Source organism: Lemur catta, chromosome 2, assembly GCF_020740605.2.
Source record: "Lemur catta isolate mLemCat1 chromosome 2, mLemCat1.pri, whole genome shotgun sequence".
Classification (NCBI taxonomy): domain Eukaryota; kingdom Metazoa; phylum Chordata; class Mammalia; order Primates; family Lemuridae; genus Lemur; species Lemur catta.
Genome location: NC_059129.1, coordinates 6443626 through 6460042, shown reverse-complemented (window position 1 = coordinate 6460042; position 16417 = coordinate 6443626). Strand labels below are relative to the sequence as shown.

The window sequence follows — 16417 nt, the reverse complement described above, 5'->3', positions numbered from 1 at the left end:
ATCCCACCTATGTCCTTTTGGTCACCGCCCCCATCTCAGGGTCCCCACTTCCTGGCTTTTTGTAAACAGCTTTGTTGAGTCAGATCCACACACCAGACAGCTCTCTCATTGAAGGCCTATGAGTCAATGGTTTTTACAATATTCACAGAGTTGCGCAACTACCACCACGTCAATTTCAGAACATTTTTGTCACTCCTAAAAAAACCCTGTACCCTTTTAGCTGTCAACCTCCTAACCCCCACCACGACCGACGCCCAGCTCTGAGCAAACACTAATCTATGTTTCTAACTATCTAAACTTTCTGTCTCTGTGGATTTGCCTATTCTGGATGTGCCATACAGGTGGAATCGTACAACATGTGGTCTTTTGTGTCTGCCTTCTTCCACCGAGCATCTTTGCCCAGTTCATCCCCACCCTAGCATGCATCAATACTTCGTTCCTTTCTATGACCGAGCCATTGTCTATTGTGGAGACACACATTTTGTTTATCCATCATCACGCGATGGACATCTGGGTTGCTTCTACCTCTTGGCTGTTATGAGTAATCCTGCTATAAACATCTTTGTGCCGGTAAGTTTTCGTGGGACAAATGTTTTCATTTCTCTTGGGTATGTATATGCCCAGGAACGTGACTGCGGGGTTAGAGGTTTGAGGGACCGACAGACTGTCTCCCACAGAGGTGGCCCCTGGACTTGCTGTGACCGTGGGTGGCTCACCTCTCTCTCTGTGCCTCAGTTTCCCCTCCTGTAAAACAGAAGTAACATCATGGACCTCCAGAAACAGAGGATACGAGGAGGGATGGAAATAAAAATTAAAAAAAAAAAGAAAGACAAAAGAAAACAGACAAAACCCTCAGGCCGCCTCCTCGTTTTTCTCGGTTGTTTTAATGTTTTTGCACTTTTTTCCTTTTCCTTTTCCTCCCTTCTGTTTTTTGCGTGTCTCTTCCTTCCTTCATCTCTTTCTTTCTGCTTAAGCGGGGGCTCTTCGGGATTCGGGAGCCAAAGGAGGCGGGGGCGGGACAAGGCTCGGGTGTTCAGGGCAGGGACCGCACAGCGCCAGGCCCCCAGCCTCCCACTTTCCCGGGCAGTGTTCGCACCCCGAGCCCCGCCCCGGCCCCGCGCCCCCGCCGTGGCCCCCGCGGACACAAAGGTTCCGCCCGGGCTGTCCCGCCGTCCCGCCCCGGCGGCCCCGCTCCGGCCCACGGCCCCATTGGCCGGGCGCTCCTGGGGGCGGGGCCTCGGCAACCCTCCTCGCGGGCCACGCCCCTCCTCGCGGGCCACGCCCCTCCTCGTGGGCCACGCCCCCGCCCCCGCTCGGTCTCGCAGTCGGAGCAAAGCAGCTGGCGGAGCAGAAGCGGTCCCCAGGTAGGGAGCCTTTCCCGGGGGTCCCCAGGAGAGGCGTGGTGAGCGCCCCCGCGCCGAGGCCCCGGGAGCCGCAGGGACGGGGCCCAGGCTCCTGTGCCGCCGCTGCCCGCGCTCAGCCCCCTAGTGCGAGGTCCCCCAGCTCGGCGGCAGGGGCCCCGGGCTAGGCCCCTAGGAAATGCCCCGGCCGCCGTGGCCTGTTCGGGGAGCGCGGGTTTCTCCTCCCCAGGGGAAGGGGTGGGTGTGGCAGCAGCTGGAGGGATTTGGGGCGGACGTCGGGTGGCACTTCCCGCCTGGCCACCTGTTTTCTGCATGCAGGGAACCCCCGCCCTGCCCTCCCCTCCGCTTTGCCCCCGGGCTGGAGTCTGAATGGGGTGACTTGGGGCGCCGGGGGCGCCGCGCGCGGGAAGCGGAGCCGACCCCCACCCCCCCCACCCCCGGCCTGGCCCTGCCAGCTGTGGGCTCGGCGGCGGGACGGTAGCCAGGCCTGGCGGGGGAGCAGGGCGGGGGGCCCGTCCTGGCGCCGCGCGATTAGCCGCATGCGGCGGGGGAGGAGCCGCGGGCCGCGCTCGCTGCCGGTGTTCGCGCCCCGATGGGGGGGCGGGCGGAGGAGGAAAACTTCACCCGCGCCCGCAGGGTCGCTCCCCGCGGGCTGCGCCGACAGCCCGGGTTTGCAGGCCGCGAATGCAACATTTTTTGATTTTTAAAAAGGAAGCCTGTGGCCGCACAGCTTTTCTGGGGTTGGAGTGGATGTGTGTGCTGGGGGAAGGGGCCTCCATGCTCACAGGTGAGGGTGTCTCACTGCAAAATAGGAGGTCTCTCAGAGCCTCAGTTTCCCCATCTGCAGATTGGAGGTATAACTTTTCCTAGCATAAAGCCGGGGGGAGGGGGGGCGTGAGAACAAAAGGAGATGGCTAGCCCAGTGCCAGGACAAACGTGAGCTAGTATTAATATTTTTTTAACTTGCTATTTTGATACTTCTCAGTCTCTTTGTGCCTAGTCTTCGAGGTTAATGTATTTGCCACTTCAGAGCCAGAGAGAACTTGTGAAAACAATAGGTTCAAATCAACCCCTGGCTTCAGATCCTCCATTGATGTCCCCATTGTCATCAAGTCCGAGACTTTTCAACAGGGCTTCCTGTTGTCTTCCCCCACGCTCTTCTCCACCCGCGCTCTGCCCCTGCAGGTCCCTCTGCCGGGAGTGACTCCCCACCCTTGAAGTGATTCTATCAGACTCAGCTCAGCCCTCCCCGGGTCTGGGCCGGGGCCTCCTCCCTCCACTCCCAGGGCGGCTTGTCTCTTCCCCTCCCCCACTGGCCCCGTAGCCCTTCCTGGGCAAGAACCGAGTCCGGCATCCGGGCTGGGAATTGATGCTTTGGGGTCGAGTGAGCTGAGAAAGGCCAGCGGGGGGGGGGGGGGGGATGACCGGTGCCCTCGGGAGGGGAACGGTCTTTGTCCCGCGAAGTGGCAGAGTCAGGACATTTGGTTTGTGTCCCATCAGCATGGGCAGGAATAGGAGGGAAGGATTATTTCAGATGGCCCCATGCCTGGCAGTTCCACGATCTGCCACACAACTATTGTTGGCTGAGCCCACCGCGTGCTTGGCATTGTAGCTGCCACCGTCTACACCCGCGGCCCCATTCCTCTCCCCTTTGTCAGATGAGGAAACTGAGGCCCGGAGCGGTGAGGTCCCTGGCCGGGGGTCACCGGGGGAGTGGAGAGCAGAGTCGGGCGGGAAACTCGAGTGTGACAATTGTGTAGGAACGACTGAACAGGGGGATAGAGCAGGTCCTTGTTAAGAGCGCGGGCTCGGGCTCCGGGCTGCCCGCCTGGGGGCTGGGGTGGGCGCGGGGTCCCGGGCGTCGCCGGTGGGTGACCGTCCCTTCGCTGCTGGGCGCGGCTGTCCCGGGGTGCTGGGAGAGCTCAGGCGGCAGCGGCCCCCTCCCCCTTGGAGCCTGCTACGCTGGTGCTCGGTTTCCGGCCTCTTCCCAGCAATCCGGGGCCCCGAGGGCGGGAGGGCTGTTCCAGGCGGGCTGGGCCTGGAGGGGGCCCCGGGCCCTCCCCCTGGGGTGGGGAGCTCCGGCCTGGCCTCCCCCCTCCCGGGCTCTCCCTCCCTCTTCCTCTCCCCGCCTCCCCTCCCACCTCCCTCTCGGGACCGCTCTCCCCGGAACAATGGAGGGGAATGTGGCGAGGCCCACCCCGTGCTGCCTCAACCTCTGGCTCCTTCTTGGCCTCTGTCGCTTGCAGGGACCCCTCTGCCCGGGCTCAGCTGACCCACCTCGGCCCACGTGCCTTCAGTTCTGCCAGCCTGGGGCTCAGCTGGGCTGGGGTGCAGGGTGGCCATGGGGTGGGACAGCGTCTCTGCCTCAGTTTACAGAGCAGAACCCAGGTGCACCAGGGTAACTCTGTGATTCTTCTAGAGCCTCCCCCATCCACCCCCTGCCCAGTTTCCCTCCCACCCTCTTGCACCCGCGAGCCTGGGCTGGCAGGAGCCTCGCTGGGAGCTCCTGAGAAACACAGAATCTCGGGCAGCCCAACCTGCTCAGTCGCAGTCTGCGTGTGAACAGGGTTCCCAGAGATGCCCAACGATGCCGAAGCGTTGGTTTAAACCTCTCTGTGCTGTAGTTTCCGCACCTGTAGGATGGGGATGGTAAACGTCCCTCCCCGGGGTGACACAAAGCCTGAGTGCCCAGCAGAGCCCAACACGGACACCCCTGGCAGGTGGGTGTCAGGCGAGTAGAGGTCGCACCTCCCTGTCCTCCCCTCTGGGCTGGTCCTCTGCAGCCTGCCCTGTCCCCTTCCCTCAGTGTGGAGCTGTCCCAGCACCACGCCCAGCCCTGGCCTTCCCCAGCCAGAAACCCATGGAGGGCTCAAGACACCCCCATTTTGTGCCCCCCCCACGCCCCTCCACCTTCAAGGAAGGATCAGAAGCTACCAAGTATGAGGCTCCTGAAATGAACTCCTCTTGCTAAGGTGTGTAAATGGCCGATGGCACTGCTAAAGCTCCCCCCTTGGAGTGAGCACCTGGCTGTGGCTTAGGGGACACACCCTTGATGGGCTGGTGGGCTCGCAGGTCAGGAGGGCAGGAGAGGGCAGGGTGGGTCAGCTGAGCCTGGACAGAGGGGTCCCTGGAGGTTGACGCAGGGGCTCTGCACGATGGGTGCTAAGTCCCCAGATAGGGGGCTGAGCTGAGGAGGGGTGGCAAGCCCACAGCCTTGTGCCTGTGGAGCTCCTGGAGCCTTCCAGGAACTGCAGAGCTATGGAAAATTCCCAGGCTATTTTGGGCTGAGGCCCCCTTCTTAGACTGAAGGCCCTGCTGACACACCCATCCCCGGGGGCAGTCAGGGTGGGAGTGGCTTCCTGCCTCCCCTGGCCTGGACCCCCTCCCTTGGCCTGGCACTCAGCAAAAGGAGGAGGGTAGGGGTTGGGGGGGGTGCACATGGCCAGCTACTCACCTCCTGAGGCCACCTGCTTTGTATGTGCAGCCCCTCCCCATCCCTGTCCCCCACCAGCTTTTCCCCCCTGGCATTTCCACTGTTTGACACTCAGTATTTCACCGGTTTTTTATTAGCTGGGTGACCCTGTGGGCGAGGTACTTGACACTTTGTGTCTCGGTTTGCCCATCAGCGAAATGGGGATGAAAGGAGCCCAGATGTGTGAAGTCTGGCTCGGGGAACAGGAGGCTGCATTTGTCAGGGTCCTCTGGTGCCAGTGCAGGCCCCAGCCATTGGCACCCCGCATAGTCCCCCCACCCCATCCACAGGTGTGCGCATGCACAGACGGCAGCAACATGCACGTGTGTGGTCTCAGATGCACTCTCAGACACACCTCACACACATACACAGAGGAGCACACACCTGCATACACGTGCACATACAGATGTGCCCTACGCTGATGTGCACACAGACACCCCATGCATGTACACACGTGTGCATACACACACTTACTTGCATGTGCACACACAACCCAGCCATCATGACATGCTGCCTTGGGCGTGACGTTTGGGCTGAGTTGGTTGCAGGCCAGAGGCCCATCTCGGGTCTGGCCCAGAGCCTCCTGCCAGCCTTAGCTCCTGCTTGCAGCCGCCCCCACCCGCCCCAAGCGTGGAGAGTTGAAGGCTGGTCACAGGACGGGCCTGGCCTTCTCCAGGGGACACTCCAGGGCCATGCCTAGCGTTGCTGGGAGCCATCTCTAGCTGGGGCCGGGCTGCTATGTGCCCCATCCTTGTGTGTATCTGTTGGACGGGGAGAGAGACACGTTGGGGCTCAGAGCCAGCTACTGGGTGCCTGGCCACCCACCCCCCGGCTGTTTTCTGTACAGCTGGACTCTGACCCAGCCCTCCCCCACGCCGAGGCCATTCACTGCTCCACTCTGCGCGGCCTGCTGGGGACGAGGCTGGCCCTCGGCCAGGCCTGTTGTGGCCGCCCCAGCTGCTGCCCAGCCCAGATGGCCATGGGAGGCTGGCTGGGTGGTGCTTAAGGCTCCTGGGTCTCCCAGGTGGCACTGCTCCCGCCCCCAGTCACTTGTGCTCTCCGTGCCTCAGTTTCCTCCACCGTCTGGTGAGCATGAGTGTAGCCGTCTCCTGCTGCGCTGCGCAAGGTGCTTAGCACATACCAAGTGCACAGCGATGACAGCCAAGGCTTTGGGCTCTAATGCTGGTTAATGAGCCTTTGGGTCATTCCCTGGACCATCCCCGAGACCCTGCCCTGTGCCGGCCCCTGTGCTGGGTGGGCCCTTGGGATGTAGAGGGACCCCGTGCTGCCCTCGGGCTACTCACCCCTGAAGGCCATGGGCTTCCACTGGCATCTCTGAGGGACCGGGTGTATTTGGTGAGTTGAGGGGCTGGAGTGGAGGAAGAAGGGGGCCCCCATTTTGAGCCTGCCTTTTGAACGCAGGGGAGGTGGGCACAGTTGGGGGTGTGCGGACAGACTGGGGGGCAAATGCAGGTGAGAAAAGAAAGACACATGTGATGATGATGCACAGTTCTTGAGCTGCCTCCTTCCTGCCTCATCTCCTGCCTCTCAGCCCCCCCCCCAGTCTCCTTGCTGGCCAACCCCAGGGCGTTTGCACAGCCTCCCTCTACTTTTCAAATGGTGGACTCTTTCTCACCGTTCAGGGCCCAGTTGGCACCTTCCTTGGAGCAGCCCCCCACCCTGCTACTTCTCATCTCCCCTGTCCACTTCTTAAAGGGCCTTTTGGCAATCTGGAATGACCTTTTTTTGTTTTTTTATTGAGACAGGGTCTCGCTCTGTTACCCAGGCTGGAGTGTAGTGGTGCGATCATTGCCCTGGAACCCCTGGGCTCCAGTGGTCCTCCCACCTCAACCTCCTAAGTGGCGGGGACCACAGGCACGCCCCACCACGCCCAGCCTGTAATGATCTTCTTTATATATTTATTTACCTGTTTACTGTCTGGCTTCAAGCTCGGCCCTGCATCTCCAGTACCATGAGCAGGGCCTGGTACTTGGCACATACCTGTTGAGTGACTTTATGATGACAATTATAACAGCAATCATAGCCGACAGGCACACCCCCAGGGCAGGGCAGGAAACCCAGGGTGGATGGTGTGCCCAGGGCTCAGTGTGTACTATTTCCTTTCAACTTCTTGATGGTGCGAAGTGGGGACTGTTAAAAATCCTATTTTCCACATGCAGAACCGAGGCCCAGAGAGGTTAAATAACTTGCCCAAGATCACACAGCTGCCAGATGGTGGGATTTGAAGTCAGATGTGCCTGACTCCAGGAGAAAAGAGGGAAGGGGACTCGGGTAGAGTCAGTTGTCACCAGGCTGCCGTGGTCCCTCCTGCTGTCCTGGGAGGCCTGGGTGGGGCCCTTCCCTGTCTGGCCTAGCCGCCTTCCCAGAACCCCGGTCCTTGGAACATTCTAGGACTCTATGACCTGTGCTGGTGGGTCACGCTGGAGCCCTGGCCCCCAGGCGAGCAGTCAGGGCCTTTATGAGCTGGGGGCTCCCTGGCCTCGTGGTCCTCCCTGGCCGCGGCTGCAGCTGAGACGAGGGTCAGGAGGTAGCTATGTCCTTTCCTCCGGAAGGCCGGCCAGTCACCTCCCTTCCCAGGTGGACAGAACCGAGTCCTGACAGGGGAGTGTGGGGGCACGCGGAGGGAGAGGTTTTGTCCTTCTGGAGGAGGCGTCGGCCTGGCCCTTGGGTGGTCAGGGTTGGCGGCAGAGGCGGGCCTGCTGGCTGCTGGAGGTGGAGGACGCCTAGGAATGAGGGACTCGGGGAGCAGTGGGGGGTTCAGGGATGCCAGAGCTTCCAGTTCTGTTCAAGAATAGCTGGAAACCTAGATTTTGAGGCAAATTCCTGGGATGTTTAAAAGATAGTTCATATTTTGACTTTGAAAGCCCCAGGGGAGCTGGATCAACACCCCCCCCACCCCACCCCAATCCGCTTCTGTCCCCCTGGCTGTGTGAACTTGAGTGACCTCCTGAGTCCAGGCCCCTCCCGGCCCAGCCTGCAGAGCCTCGTCCCCTTCCCCCATCGCCTACCCTGCCGCCCCACTTTGCAGATGCAGAAACTGAGCCGGGAGAGGGAAAGGACTTGCCCTTCGCCCCCGGTTGTTGCTTGTTCCCTGTCAGGTGGCTGCATAGAGTTAGAGCTGACACCTTCCTGTTCCACGTTGGGTGTTCCGTGTGGACAGCGCGGTGTCCTGCTCTTGCAGAATTGCCAAAAACAAGGCAGCGGCTAGGGCGTCCCTCCCTGCAGCCCTCGGGCTCCCCCGCCTTCTGGTGCACGGTGGGGGTCACCGAGGGAATCTGATTGCACAACAGCCACCGGTGAGCCTGGGTGGGTGGAAATTCACTGCCAGGGCCTGGATCTGTGCACCCGGCTTGGTGGCTGCAGCCGTCAAACCCCATTTCCCTTGGGTCCTTCTGGCTGGCCCACGGGACAAAGACTTGTGACAGCCCGCTGGGGATCCAGACTGGGGGTTGGAGCTCTTTCTGGTGCGTGTTCCGGAGTTTCCTGGAGGTGGACGCTGTGTGTGGTTCATGTTTCTGTCCCCCAACCCCACCCTCCCGGTGGTGTCTGGCGCAGAGCAGGGCCGGGGCGTGTCTGTAGGGGGGTGGGGGCTGGGCGCAGGTGGCTGGAGCCTCTGCCTGCTCTCCCGGCACGCCCCCTCCCTCTCACAAGTGTTCACCAACTGTCCCACGTGGGCCAGGGTCTGTACCTTGCACTGGGGACTCAGAGGGGACCTGTGCCATCCTGGTCAGGGATGACTTGGCAGTTTTGCGCAGAGCTATGATCGGGAGACCCACGGCTGCTGCAGGTACCCGGAGAAGGGACCTGACCCAGCCGGGCATGTTCCCACCAAGGTGACCTCCTCGATGACGGAGTCTCAAGGAATGTGTCCCAGGTGGAGGACTCAGCGCTGGAGGTGCAGATGCATCGGGCCCCTGCCCTGCAAGGCGTGAGCCCCTGAGAGCCCCCCGTCTCTCTCCAGGTCAGCCATGTCATCTGAGCCTCCCCCACCGCCGCAGCCCCCCACCCAGGAGGCTTCGGTTGGGCTGCTGGACACCCCTCAGACCCACGAGCGCTCTCCGTCCCCTCTGCGGGGCAACGTGGTCCCCAGCCCACTGCCCACTCGCCGGACAAGGACCTTCTCAGCGTGAGTCTGGGGCCGGCTGGGGACGCTGCCTGAGGCCAGAGAGTCACTGTGTCTCTCGCCATCTCTGGCTGTCACATAGGGAGACTTGGGGCTGGGGTGGGGGCCGATGGTGAGAAACTGGGAAAGCGCCTTCGCCCCCGAGAGCCTGTTCCGAGCTGAGAGTGGCAGCGAGTGGGAAACGGTCTTACGATCACTGGGCTTTAACCACACAGAAGCCTCTTCCGCCGTGAGACCTTGGTTTCCTCAGCTGTGAAACTGGGACAGGATCAGGGTGGCCACGGGGCTGCAAAGCACCCACACGGTGCGGATCTCAGGCCCAGCGTGTGGAGGCTGCTGCTGTTATTAATAATTGACAATTAGTCTCTAGGGCCGGGCACGGTGGCTCACGCCTGTAATCCTAGCATCTGGGAGGCCAAGGCGGGAGAATCGCTTGAGCTCAGGAGTTTGAGACCAGTCTGAGCAAGAGCAAGACCCTGTCTCTACTAAAAATATAAAAATTAGCCAGGTGAGGTGGTATGTACCTGTAGTCCCAGCTACTCGGGAGGCCGAGGCAGGAGGAACCCTTTGAGCCCAGGAGTTGGAGGCTGCAGTGAACTATGATGACACCACTGCACTCTAGCCTGGGCGACAGAGCAAGACTCTGTCTCAAACAAACAAACAAACAAAAAAACAGAAATAAAACAATTCATCTCTGGAAGGATGCTCAGAGATCTTTTAGTTCAACTCCCTATTTCCAAGTGGGGAAACAGGCCTGAGAAAATTTGCCAGGGTCATCCAGAGAATCATTCTTACCAGAGGCTGTGTGAATGGCTCCTGGAGTTGGGCAGTGCACAACCCGTATGGCTGTACGTGGTGGCCCTGGCCAGGACTCCCCGAGGCACAGCTATAGGCAGGGGCTAGGATGAGTTGGCTGTGCCCCAGAAGAGTGGGTGGCTGTCCTGGTGGGCTGATGGGGGCCCTCACACTTCCCCCTCTCTGTCAGGACGGTGCGGGCTTCACAGGGCCCCGTCTACAAAGGAGTCTGCAAATGCTTCTGCCGATCCAAGGGCCATGGCTTCATCACCCCTGCTGACGGCGGCCCCGACATCTTCCTGCACATCTCCGAGTGAGTCAGTGGCAGGTCTGGGCGGTCTGGCGGGGATGGGTGCCGCCCTGGCCCCGTGGAGGTGGGGACAGTGTGTGGCTCTGACGGGCGCTTGGTATGAGCATTTGTGGTTGTGGGGGGGGCAGTGAGACTGCACCTGGATGTGTCAGGGGGTGCGTGAAGCTACAGGCGACACTCCATGTGTGATTGTGACTGTGTCTTTGGGAATGGTTGTGTCAGGTATCGTGTGTGCGCTTCTCCATGGATGCCTAGGGGAATCTGGCCGTGCTTGTTGGGGACAGGGTGGTGGCAGCCGTGCATGGGGTTGTGTGTGTGTGTGTGTGTGTGAGAGTCGAGCACTGCTGGGGTGAGTCTGAGCGCCCACATATATCTGGCCAATGGGAAGGACGCCCCTGTGAATTGGGGGAGCCACGATTGGCCTGGGGCCTGGCTTCCTGCCCTGCTTTGGAGGAAGTGCCTGGTGAGGCTGGGGGCTGCGCAGCACCTTTGCTCCAGGAAGGAAGTTTGGGGTGGGACCCCTTCTCCTGCCACCCAGTTGTTGACGTCCTTCCTTCCTGAGTGTCTGGAAGGCCTCGGGGAGCCCCGGGCGGGGCCCACACTTCCTAGGCCTTGGAGCTTCGCCTTGGAGCTTCTGGGCAGCCTTTAGCCATTCGAGGACCCTTAATCTGGCACTTCACCCCCACCCCCTTGTTTGGCCTAAGCACCCCCGAATCTTTCATTGGAGGCAGTGGCAGGCGAAGTCCTGCTCTGCACGCAGACCTGGCAGACAGAAACCACACTTTTGAAAGTAGGGTCCTGTTGCACAACGTCTGCTGGGCCGCCCCTTTCCCCACATCCTTACTTATCAGATCTGCTGAAGGCCCCCCGCACAGCGCAGGCATGAGAAAGATGCCAAAGCGATGTGTCGTATGTGCGTATGAACGCGTACATGGGTGTGTAAATGTATTTCCACACAGCCTCTTTCCAGAAAGAATTAGTAGTGGTTTACAGTCAGTTCGTAAGGGAAGCTTGGGCACAGGTAAGGAAGTTGGAGATACTGTGATGTCTGTGATGTTCCGCTGCTAGAAGTGGGCTGGAAATTGATTCCTGAGCTTCCTGGTGACCAAATCAAAGAGGGAAACACTGTTCGCTGAGTGATTCTCCAGTCAAACCGGTTCTTAGGGGAGCTGGCTAGCCCTGGCCTTCAGGGTGTGAAGGGGAATTTCTTCGTGGGGTCTCATCAAGGGAACATCAAGATGCCAATGTCACTGTGAAATAGTGACTCATGTCCCCTACAAAGTAAGGGAACCTTCCTGGGGGTGCTCACGAGGGAGAGGACCCCCCCCAGGAGAACTAGCTTTAAGCACAAAAGGGACTTTCTTAAAGGCTCACCGGGTATCTGGGGGATATGAGAGCAGACACAGCTCAATTTTGGGGACCCCTGGTACCAGGGGCCACTGTGCTGAGGAACTCAGGGAACCCTTGCTCAGGCCATCTCTCAGCTCCGACTCGAGAGACGGCCTTGTGTCTCTGGCTCAGACTGGCCGTCTTTGCTCTTCCGTCCACAAGTGCAGGCTCTCGTGTTCAGTGTCACAGCATGACCACCCACAGGTGGCCGAGCTGTGTCTTGTAGTCCCAGCATCAGAAGTCCCAGGGGAGGAGCTGATTGGGTCAGGGGCTGCTTGGCCAGGACGCGGGGCAGTGTGGTGGCTCCCTCTGGTGGAAGGGCAGGAGGGCAGTTCTGGGTGCCCGTTCTGGTGGCCCTCTGACCAGAAGGGTGCTGGCGTCTTGGGCGTGGGCACTGATGGCTTTCTTCATACTCCTGTAGCGTGGAAGGGGAGTATGTCCCGGTGGAAGGCGACGAGGTCACCTTTAAGATGTGTTCCATCCCGCCCAAGAACGAGAAGCTGCAGGCTGTGGAGGTGGTCATCACCCACCTGGCGCCGGGCACGAAGCATGAGACCTGGTCCGGACACGTCATCAGCTCCTAGGGGACGCTGGAAGCACCCCTTCTCCTGGGCTTGCGGGAGACTTTGGGGGGAGGAGGAGGCAGGACCACACTGGAGATGACATTCTAGCACACGAGATGGGGCTTCAAGGGGGGGGCACAGTCCCTTTCAAGTACCTCCTGGAGAAAGGGGGGGCAGGCACGGGGGTGCTCGCGGCCACCAGCACAGCCTCTGACCATTGCAACAACCTCTCACCATCTGAAAAGCATTAAAAGCATTTTGAAAGGACAGGCGCCGGCCAGTGGCTGAGTGGAGGGGCCTGGCCCAGCCCAGGGTGTGGGTGGGAGGTGGTGTGTCCCCAGCCACCAAGAGAAGCCGCTCAGCCCGCAGAGTCCCTCTTCCCGCTGGAGTTGGAGGCTCCAGATCCCCAGATCCGGCCCCCGGGGGATGACATGGCCCCTGCGTGACTTCCCCAGGGTGGATTTCCACCTGAGTGCCCCTCTTGTGTGTCTCCTGCCCGAGCAGCCTTCTCATTCTTGATTAGTTCTGGGGGAGCTGGCTTTAGGGGAGATGGGGTGGGGTCTTTTGGATTGGAGAGATTTTCTCTTTTGGTGCCTTTGCCTGTCTGGGGAAGACACGTTGCCCGGGAGCCCTGACCCCTGGGCGTTGTGGTCTGGGGTGCTGGGAGGCTGCACCCCAGCTCCTTACGGCCCAATCTGTCCCTCTGTCTGCTGGCGGAGTGACCACCCAGCACCCATTTCACAGCCTCTGTCGTGAAGGTGGGGGTTGGGGGGTGACGGGCGTGGGTAGCAGAAGGGCTTGAGCAGAGGGGAGGGTCTTTGTTAAAAACAAACTTCTCTGGCTCCATCCCGGAGAGAGTAGGTAGAGAGTGGGTAGCGGGCTTCCCGACAGCCTTTGGTAAAGTCAAACACCGAAGGAGAAATACACCCTTGGTGAGGGAGTTTTCTTTAAAACTGCTCTTAAGAAATGCTTAGAGATTTCTTTTTCCCCCTCATTTTTGATAACTTAAAGCTCTCACCCAGAACCAGCTCTGTGTGCACTTTGCTGCTGACATTGCAAACTTTGTAGGTGTTGCCAGTCAACAAATCCTTAGGATTTTCTTTGCTGTGGGTTTTGGTTTGGCTTGAGTTGTGATTTAAAAGTAGAAATAGCTGGGTAGTGTGTTTTGAAATATATGGCCTATATGTAGTCAAGAATCCGCTCCTCAACGCAGGCAGCAAAGCTTTTGAAACGGTGGCTTTTGGGCAGAGCACAGCGGGCACTGATGGCTTCTTCAGGGCTCTTAACCCTGTGGATGTGCTCGTCCTTCCGCCTGAGAACTGCTTTCTTTGGAAGCGGGTGGAAGGGAGTTGGTTGCGTGTGTGCACGGAAACGCACGAGCCACGCGCAAGCTGTTCGCTGTGCAGCTGAGTAGCGCGACCGCTTTCCTGGCCTGTAGCGCGCCTTGGAGTCCTCGCCACCTCCCACCTCCCACCTCCCACCTCCCGACTCCACCGTGGCTGGGTCAAAGGTGGCCTTTTACCCTCCAGCCTTGGCTTGTTCCCCAGGTGGCTCCCCGGGGGCCTCTCTGTTGGGTACGGATCACACTTCCAAAGCCACTTCTGCCAAGGGTTCTCCTGGGGCTGAGAACCTTGTCTCGCTCCCCCAGTCTCTGTGGCTGAGTCCTGGTCTTGGCGCTGTCACAGCTCACCGTGACCCCACGTGCTGGTGTCCCGGCAGGCTCTGGCCGGCGGCGGGCTTGGGAGTTGCATTCTGCGGTTCGGAGGTGACCTTTGGATTCTCTCGCTCGGCAGAACCCGCTGTGAACGGCTCTTGCCCTGGCCTCCCTGTGTGGCCACATCTTTTCCAATCGATGAGTATTCTAGAACTGCAGGGTGTTAGAGCCGGAAGGGACACGGACTCTCCGCTGACAGATGGGGAAACTACTGGAGGCTCTGGGAGGGACAATGGGGTGTTGGTGACCAAGCTGCAAGTAGAATCCAGCATTCCCAAATCCGGGTCTTTCCTCCCGCCAGCCACGTTTCTCTCAATAAAGTTTGGTTTTGTGCAAGGTGTGTGTGTGTTGCTGTGGAGGCTGGCTCGCCCAGGGGCGTTTCCTTTCAGCCGGCAGGTGACTGTGTCTGCCCCAAACGAGGCTGACACATTCCACTTTGCAGTCTGGTTTGATTTTGGGGGGCAGCGAACAAGAAGATGGGGTCACGTTTTTCCTTAGTCATCGTTGTCTAGCATAGGAAAGTTCAGCACCTGAACGTGGCTGGGTGGCAATTACTGGGTCAGCTGTGGCTAAGTGCCCTGTGAAGCGTTTAGGGTGTGGTGGGAGCGCGGCAGGGGAGGGCCTCTGCTGCGCCTTCCTGCCCGGGCAGTAGATGAGGGCTCGCCGCGCTCAGGTGCTCAGGCGAGGCCGCCCCCACCCCAGGGTGCAGCGGCTGGCAGGAGAGTGCCAGGATGGATGTCTCTTGTAAGTGCCGCAGCAGGGGTGCTCGCCAGCGCTTGGGGTAGGGACAGTGGGCCGATGGAGCAGCAGGAGCCATGGCCCTGGCGGTTGGGAGGCATGAGAGCCCCCATCCTTCGTGTCCAGGGCAGTAGTAGGGGCATCGGGGCAGTGCAGGGGACTGGGGTGACTGTGACCAGCAGAGTCTGCTCTGGGAGGGACGTTGTGACCTGCTGGGAAGGCTTTGCCCAAGGAAGGTGGTGATTCTTGGTGGTGTAGACGGACACATGTGTTGTTAATAATATAATGAGTTTCAGAGCGTTTGGGGAGAAACTATAACCAGCCCATCAAACCCGTTTAGGGAGCGGCGAAAGCAGGCGCTTTGCTGGGAGCAGTGAGATGTGCTGACTTGCTCCGCTGAGTGCCGCGCAGGAGGCAGGTGGGGCGTGGTGCAAACCGAGGGTGCCCTGGAACGTTTGGGGAACCAGCGTGGGTGAAGGAGGTGGGATGAGTTCTAGAACTTGACTGTGGGGGGCTGGGGAGGGCAGAGTGGAGGCGGGAGGCAGCCTGGAGGCTTGGCCGCCACTCTTTGGGGCGGGGGTTGGAGGCACCCGGCCTGGGCTGAGGTGGCCGGGATCCAGGGGTGGGGAGGAAGAAGAGGAAAGAGGAAGTGATTCAAAGCCACACACGCCTGGATTACTCGTTCCTGTCCCGGCCCCTCTGCTCACTCCCCTCCCCAGCTGGAGAGACCTTCCCAGGTGTGGGCAGATCTCCAGTCTCCCCACCCTCCCTCCGGACCAGGTGCAAGCTCCTTGCTGGGCCGGCCCCTGCCCTCTACTCACCGGCTGCTCAGGTTCAACCTGGCCTTTCCCCGGGGGCTTCTTAAACCCTGGGTGGCCTCGAGTCCAGGCAGCTCTCTTAACAGTGCCAGGCTGGCCTGGGTGCAGCCGCTGTGCTCCGCTGTGGCTCCGCACTACCCACTGCATTTAGATATCCGGAGATGGTGTCTTCATCCTGCCAACTCCTTGAGGCCGAGGGAATGACTACCTCTGGGTGGTAGGTCCGGGCAGTTCACACACACTGTTCAAAGTGCTTCACAGAAATTAACTTGTTTCATTCCACATGTGGTAAGGAGCATCCCATCTGACAGATGAGCAAACTGAAGCCCAGATGAACTTGGCCCAGGTCACACAGCCACTCGGCAGCAGAACTAGGCTTTGAGCCATGGCCACCAGCCCTAACCTGCCATATGCAGCACCTGCCACCTTGGTAAGGGCTGTGTGCGTGTCATCGAGCTATCGAGCTATTGTTGCCTTATGTAACCAGGACGGTGCCTCTGAAGCTGGACTGTGGCAGTGGGATGACAAGACAGAAGCAGGGGGAAGAAATTATTTTTTTCCTTTTTTTTTTTTTTTTTTTTTTGAGACGGAGTCTCACTCTCTTGCCTGGGCTACAGTGCCGTGGCATCAGCCTAGCCCACAGCAACCTCAAACTCCTGGGCTCAAGCAATCCTCCTGCCTCAGCCTCCTGAGTAGCTGGGACTACGGGCATGTGCCACCATGCCTGGCTAATTTTTCTATATATTTTTAGCTGTCCTTATAATTTCTTTCCATTTTTAGTAGAGGCGGGGGTCTCGCTCTTGCTCAGGCTGATCTCGAACTCCTGACCTTGAGTGATCCACCCACCTCGGCTTCACAGAGTGCTAGGATTATAGGTGTGAGCCACCACCCCCGGCCGTTTTTTTTTTTTAAATGACTCATGTTTCTTTCTAATGAATTGACCATTACACTTCCAAAGTTCTTAAATGGCCAGCAGACCATAGAGAATTCTTTAGGCTCCTGCTTGAAACCAACAGCTTCAGCAAACTGCTGGCTTTGGTTCAGGGCCAAAAACAGGGAGGGAATTCTGACAGTGCAGCGGGCGCGGGGAGGGGTGGTGAGACGGCTCGAGGG

At 59.6% G+C, this 16417-nt stretch overlaps 1 protein-coding gene and 1 non-coding gene across 2 annotated transcripts; one reads left to right on the top strand and one right to left on the bottom strand.

Moving 5' to 3' along the window:
• The first annotated feature begins 1304 nt into the window (after positions 1 to 1304).
• On the top strand, positions 1305 to 14084 carry CARHSP1 (calcium regulated heat stable protein 1). The gene is made up of 4 exons (XM_045542557.1): positions 1305 to 1364; positions 8816 to 8980; positions 9963 to 10085; positions 11893 to 14084. Exons 2-4 carry the CDS (start codon positions 8823 to 8825, stop codon positions 12053 to 12055), a joined length of 444 nt encoding a protein of 147 aa, XP_045398513.1. The 5' UTR covers positions 1305 to 1364; positions 8816 to 8822; the 3' UTR covers positions 12056 to 14084.
• Positions 14085 to 16221: 2137 nt separating this feature from the next.
• On the bottom strand, positions 16222 to 16354 carry LOC123633765. Its single transcript, XR_006733771.1, has one exon. It is a non-coding gene; the product is annotated as a small nucleolar RNA SNORA2/SNORA34 family (small nucleolar RNA).
• Positions 16355 to 16417: the final 63 nt, after the last annotated feature.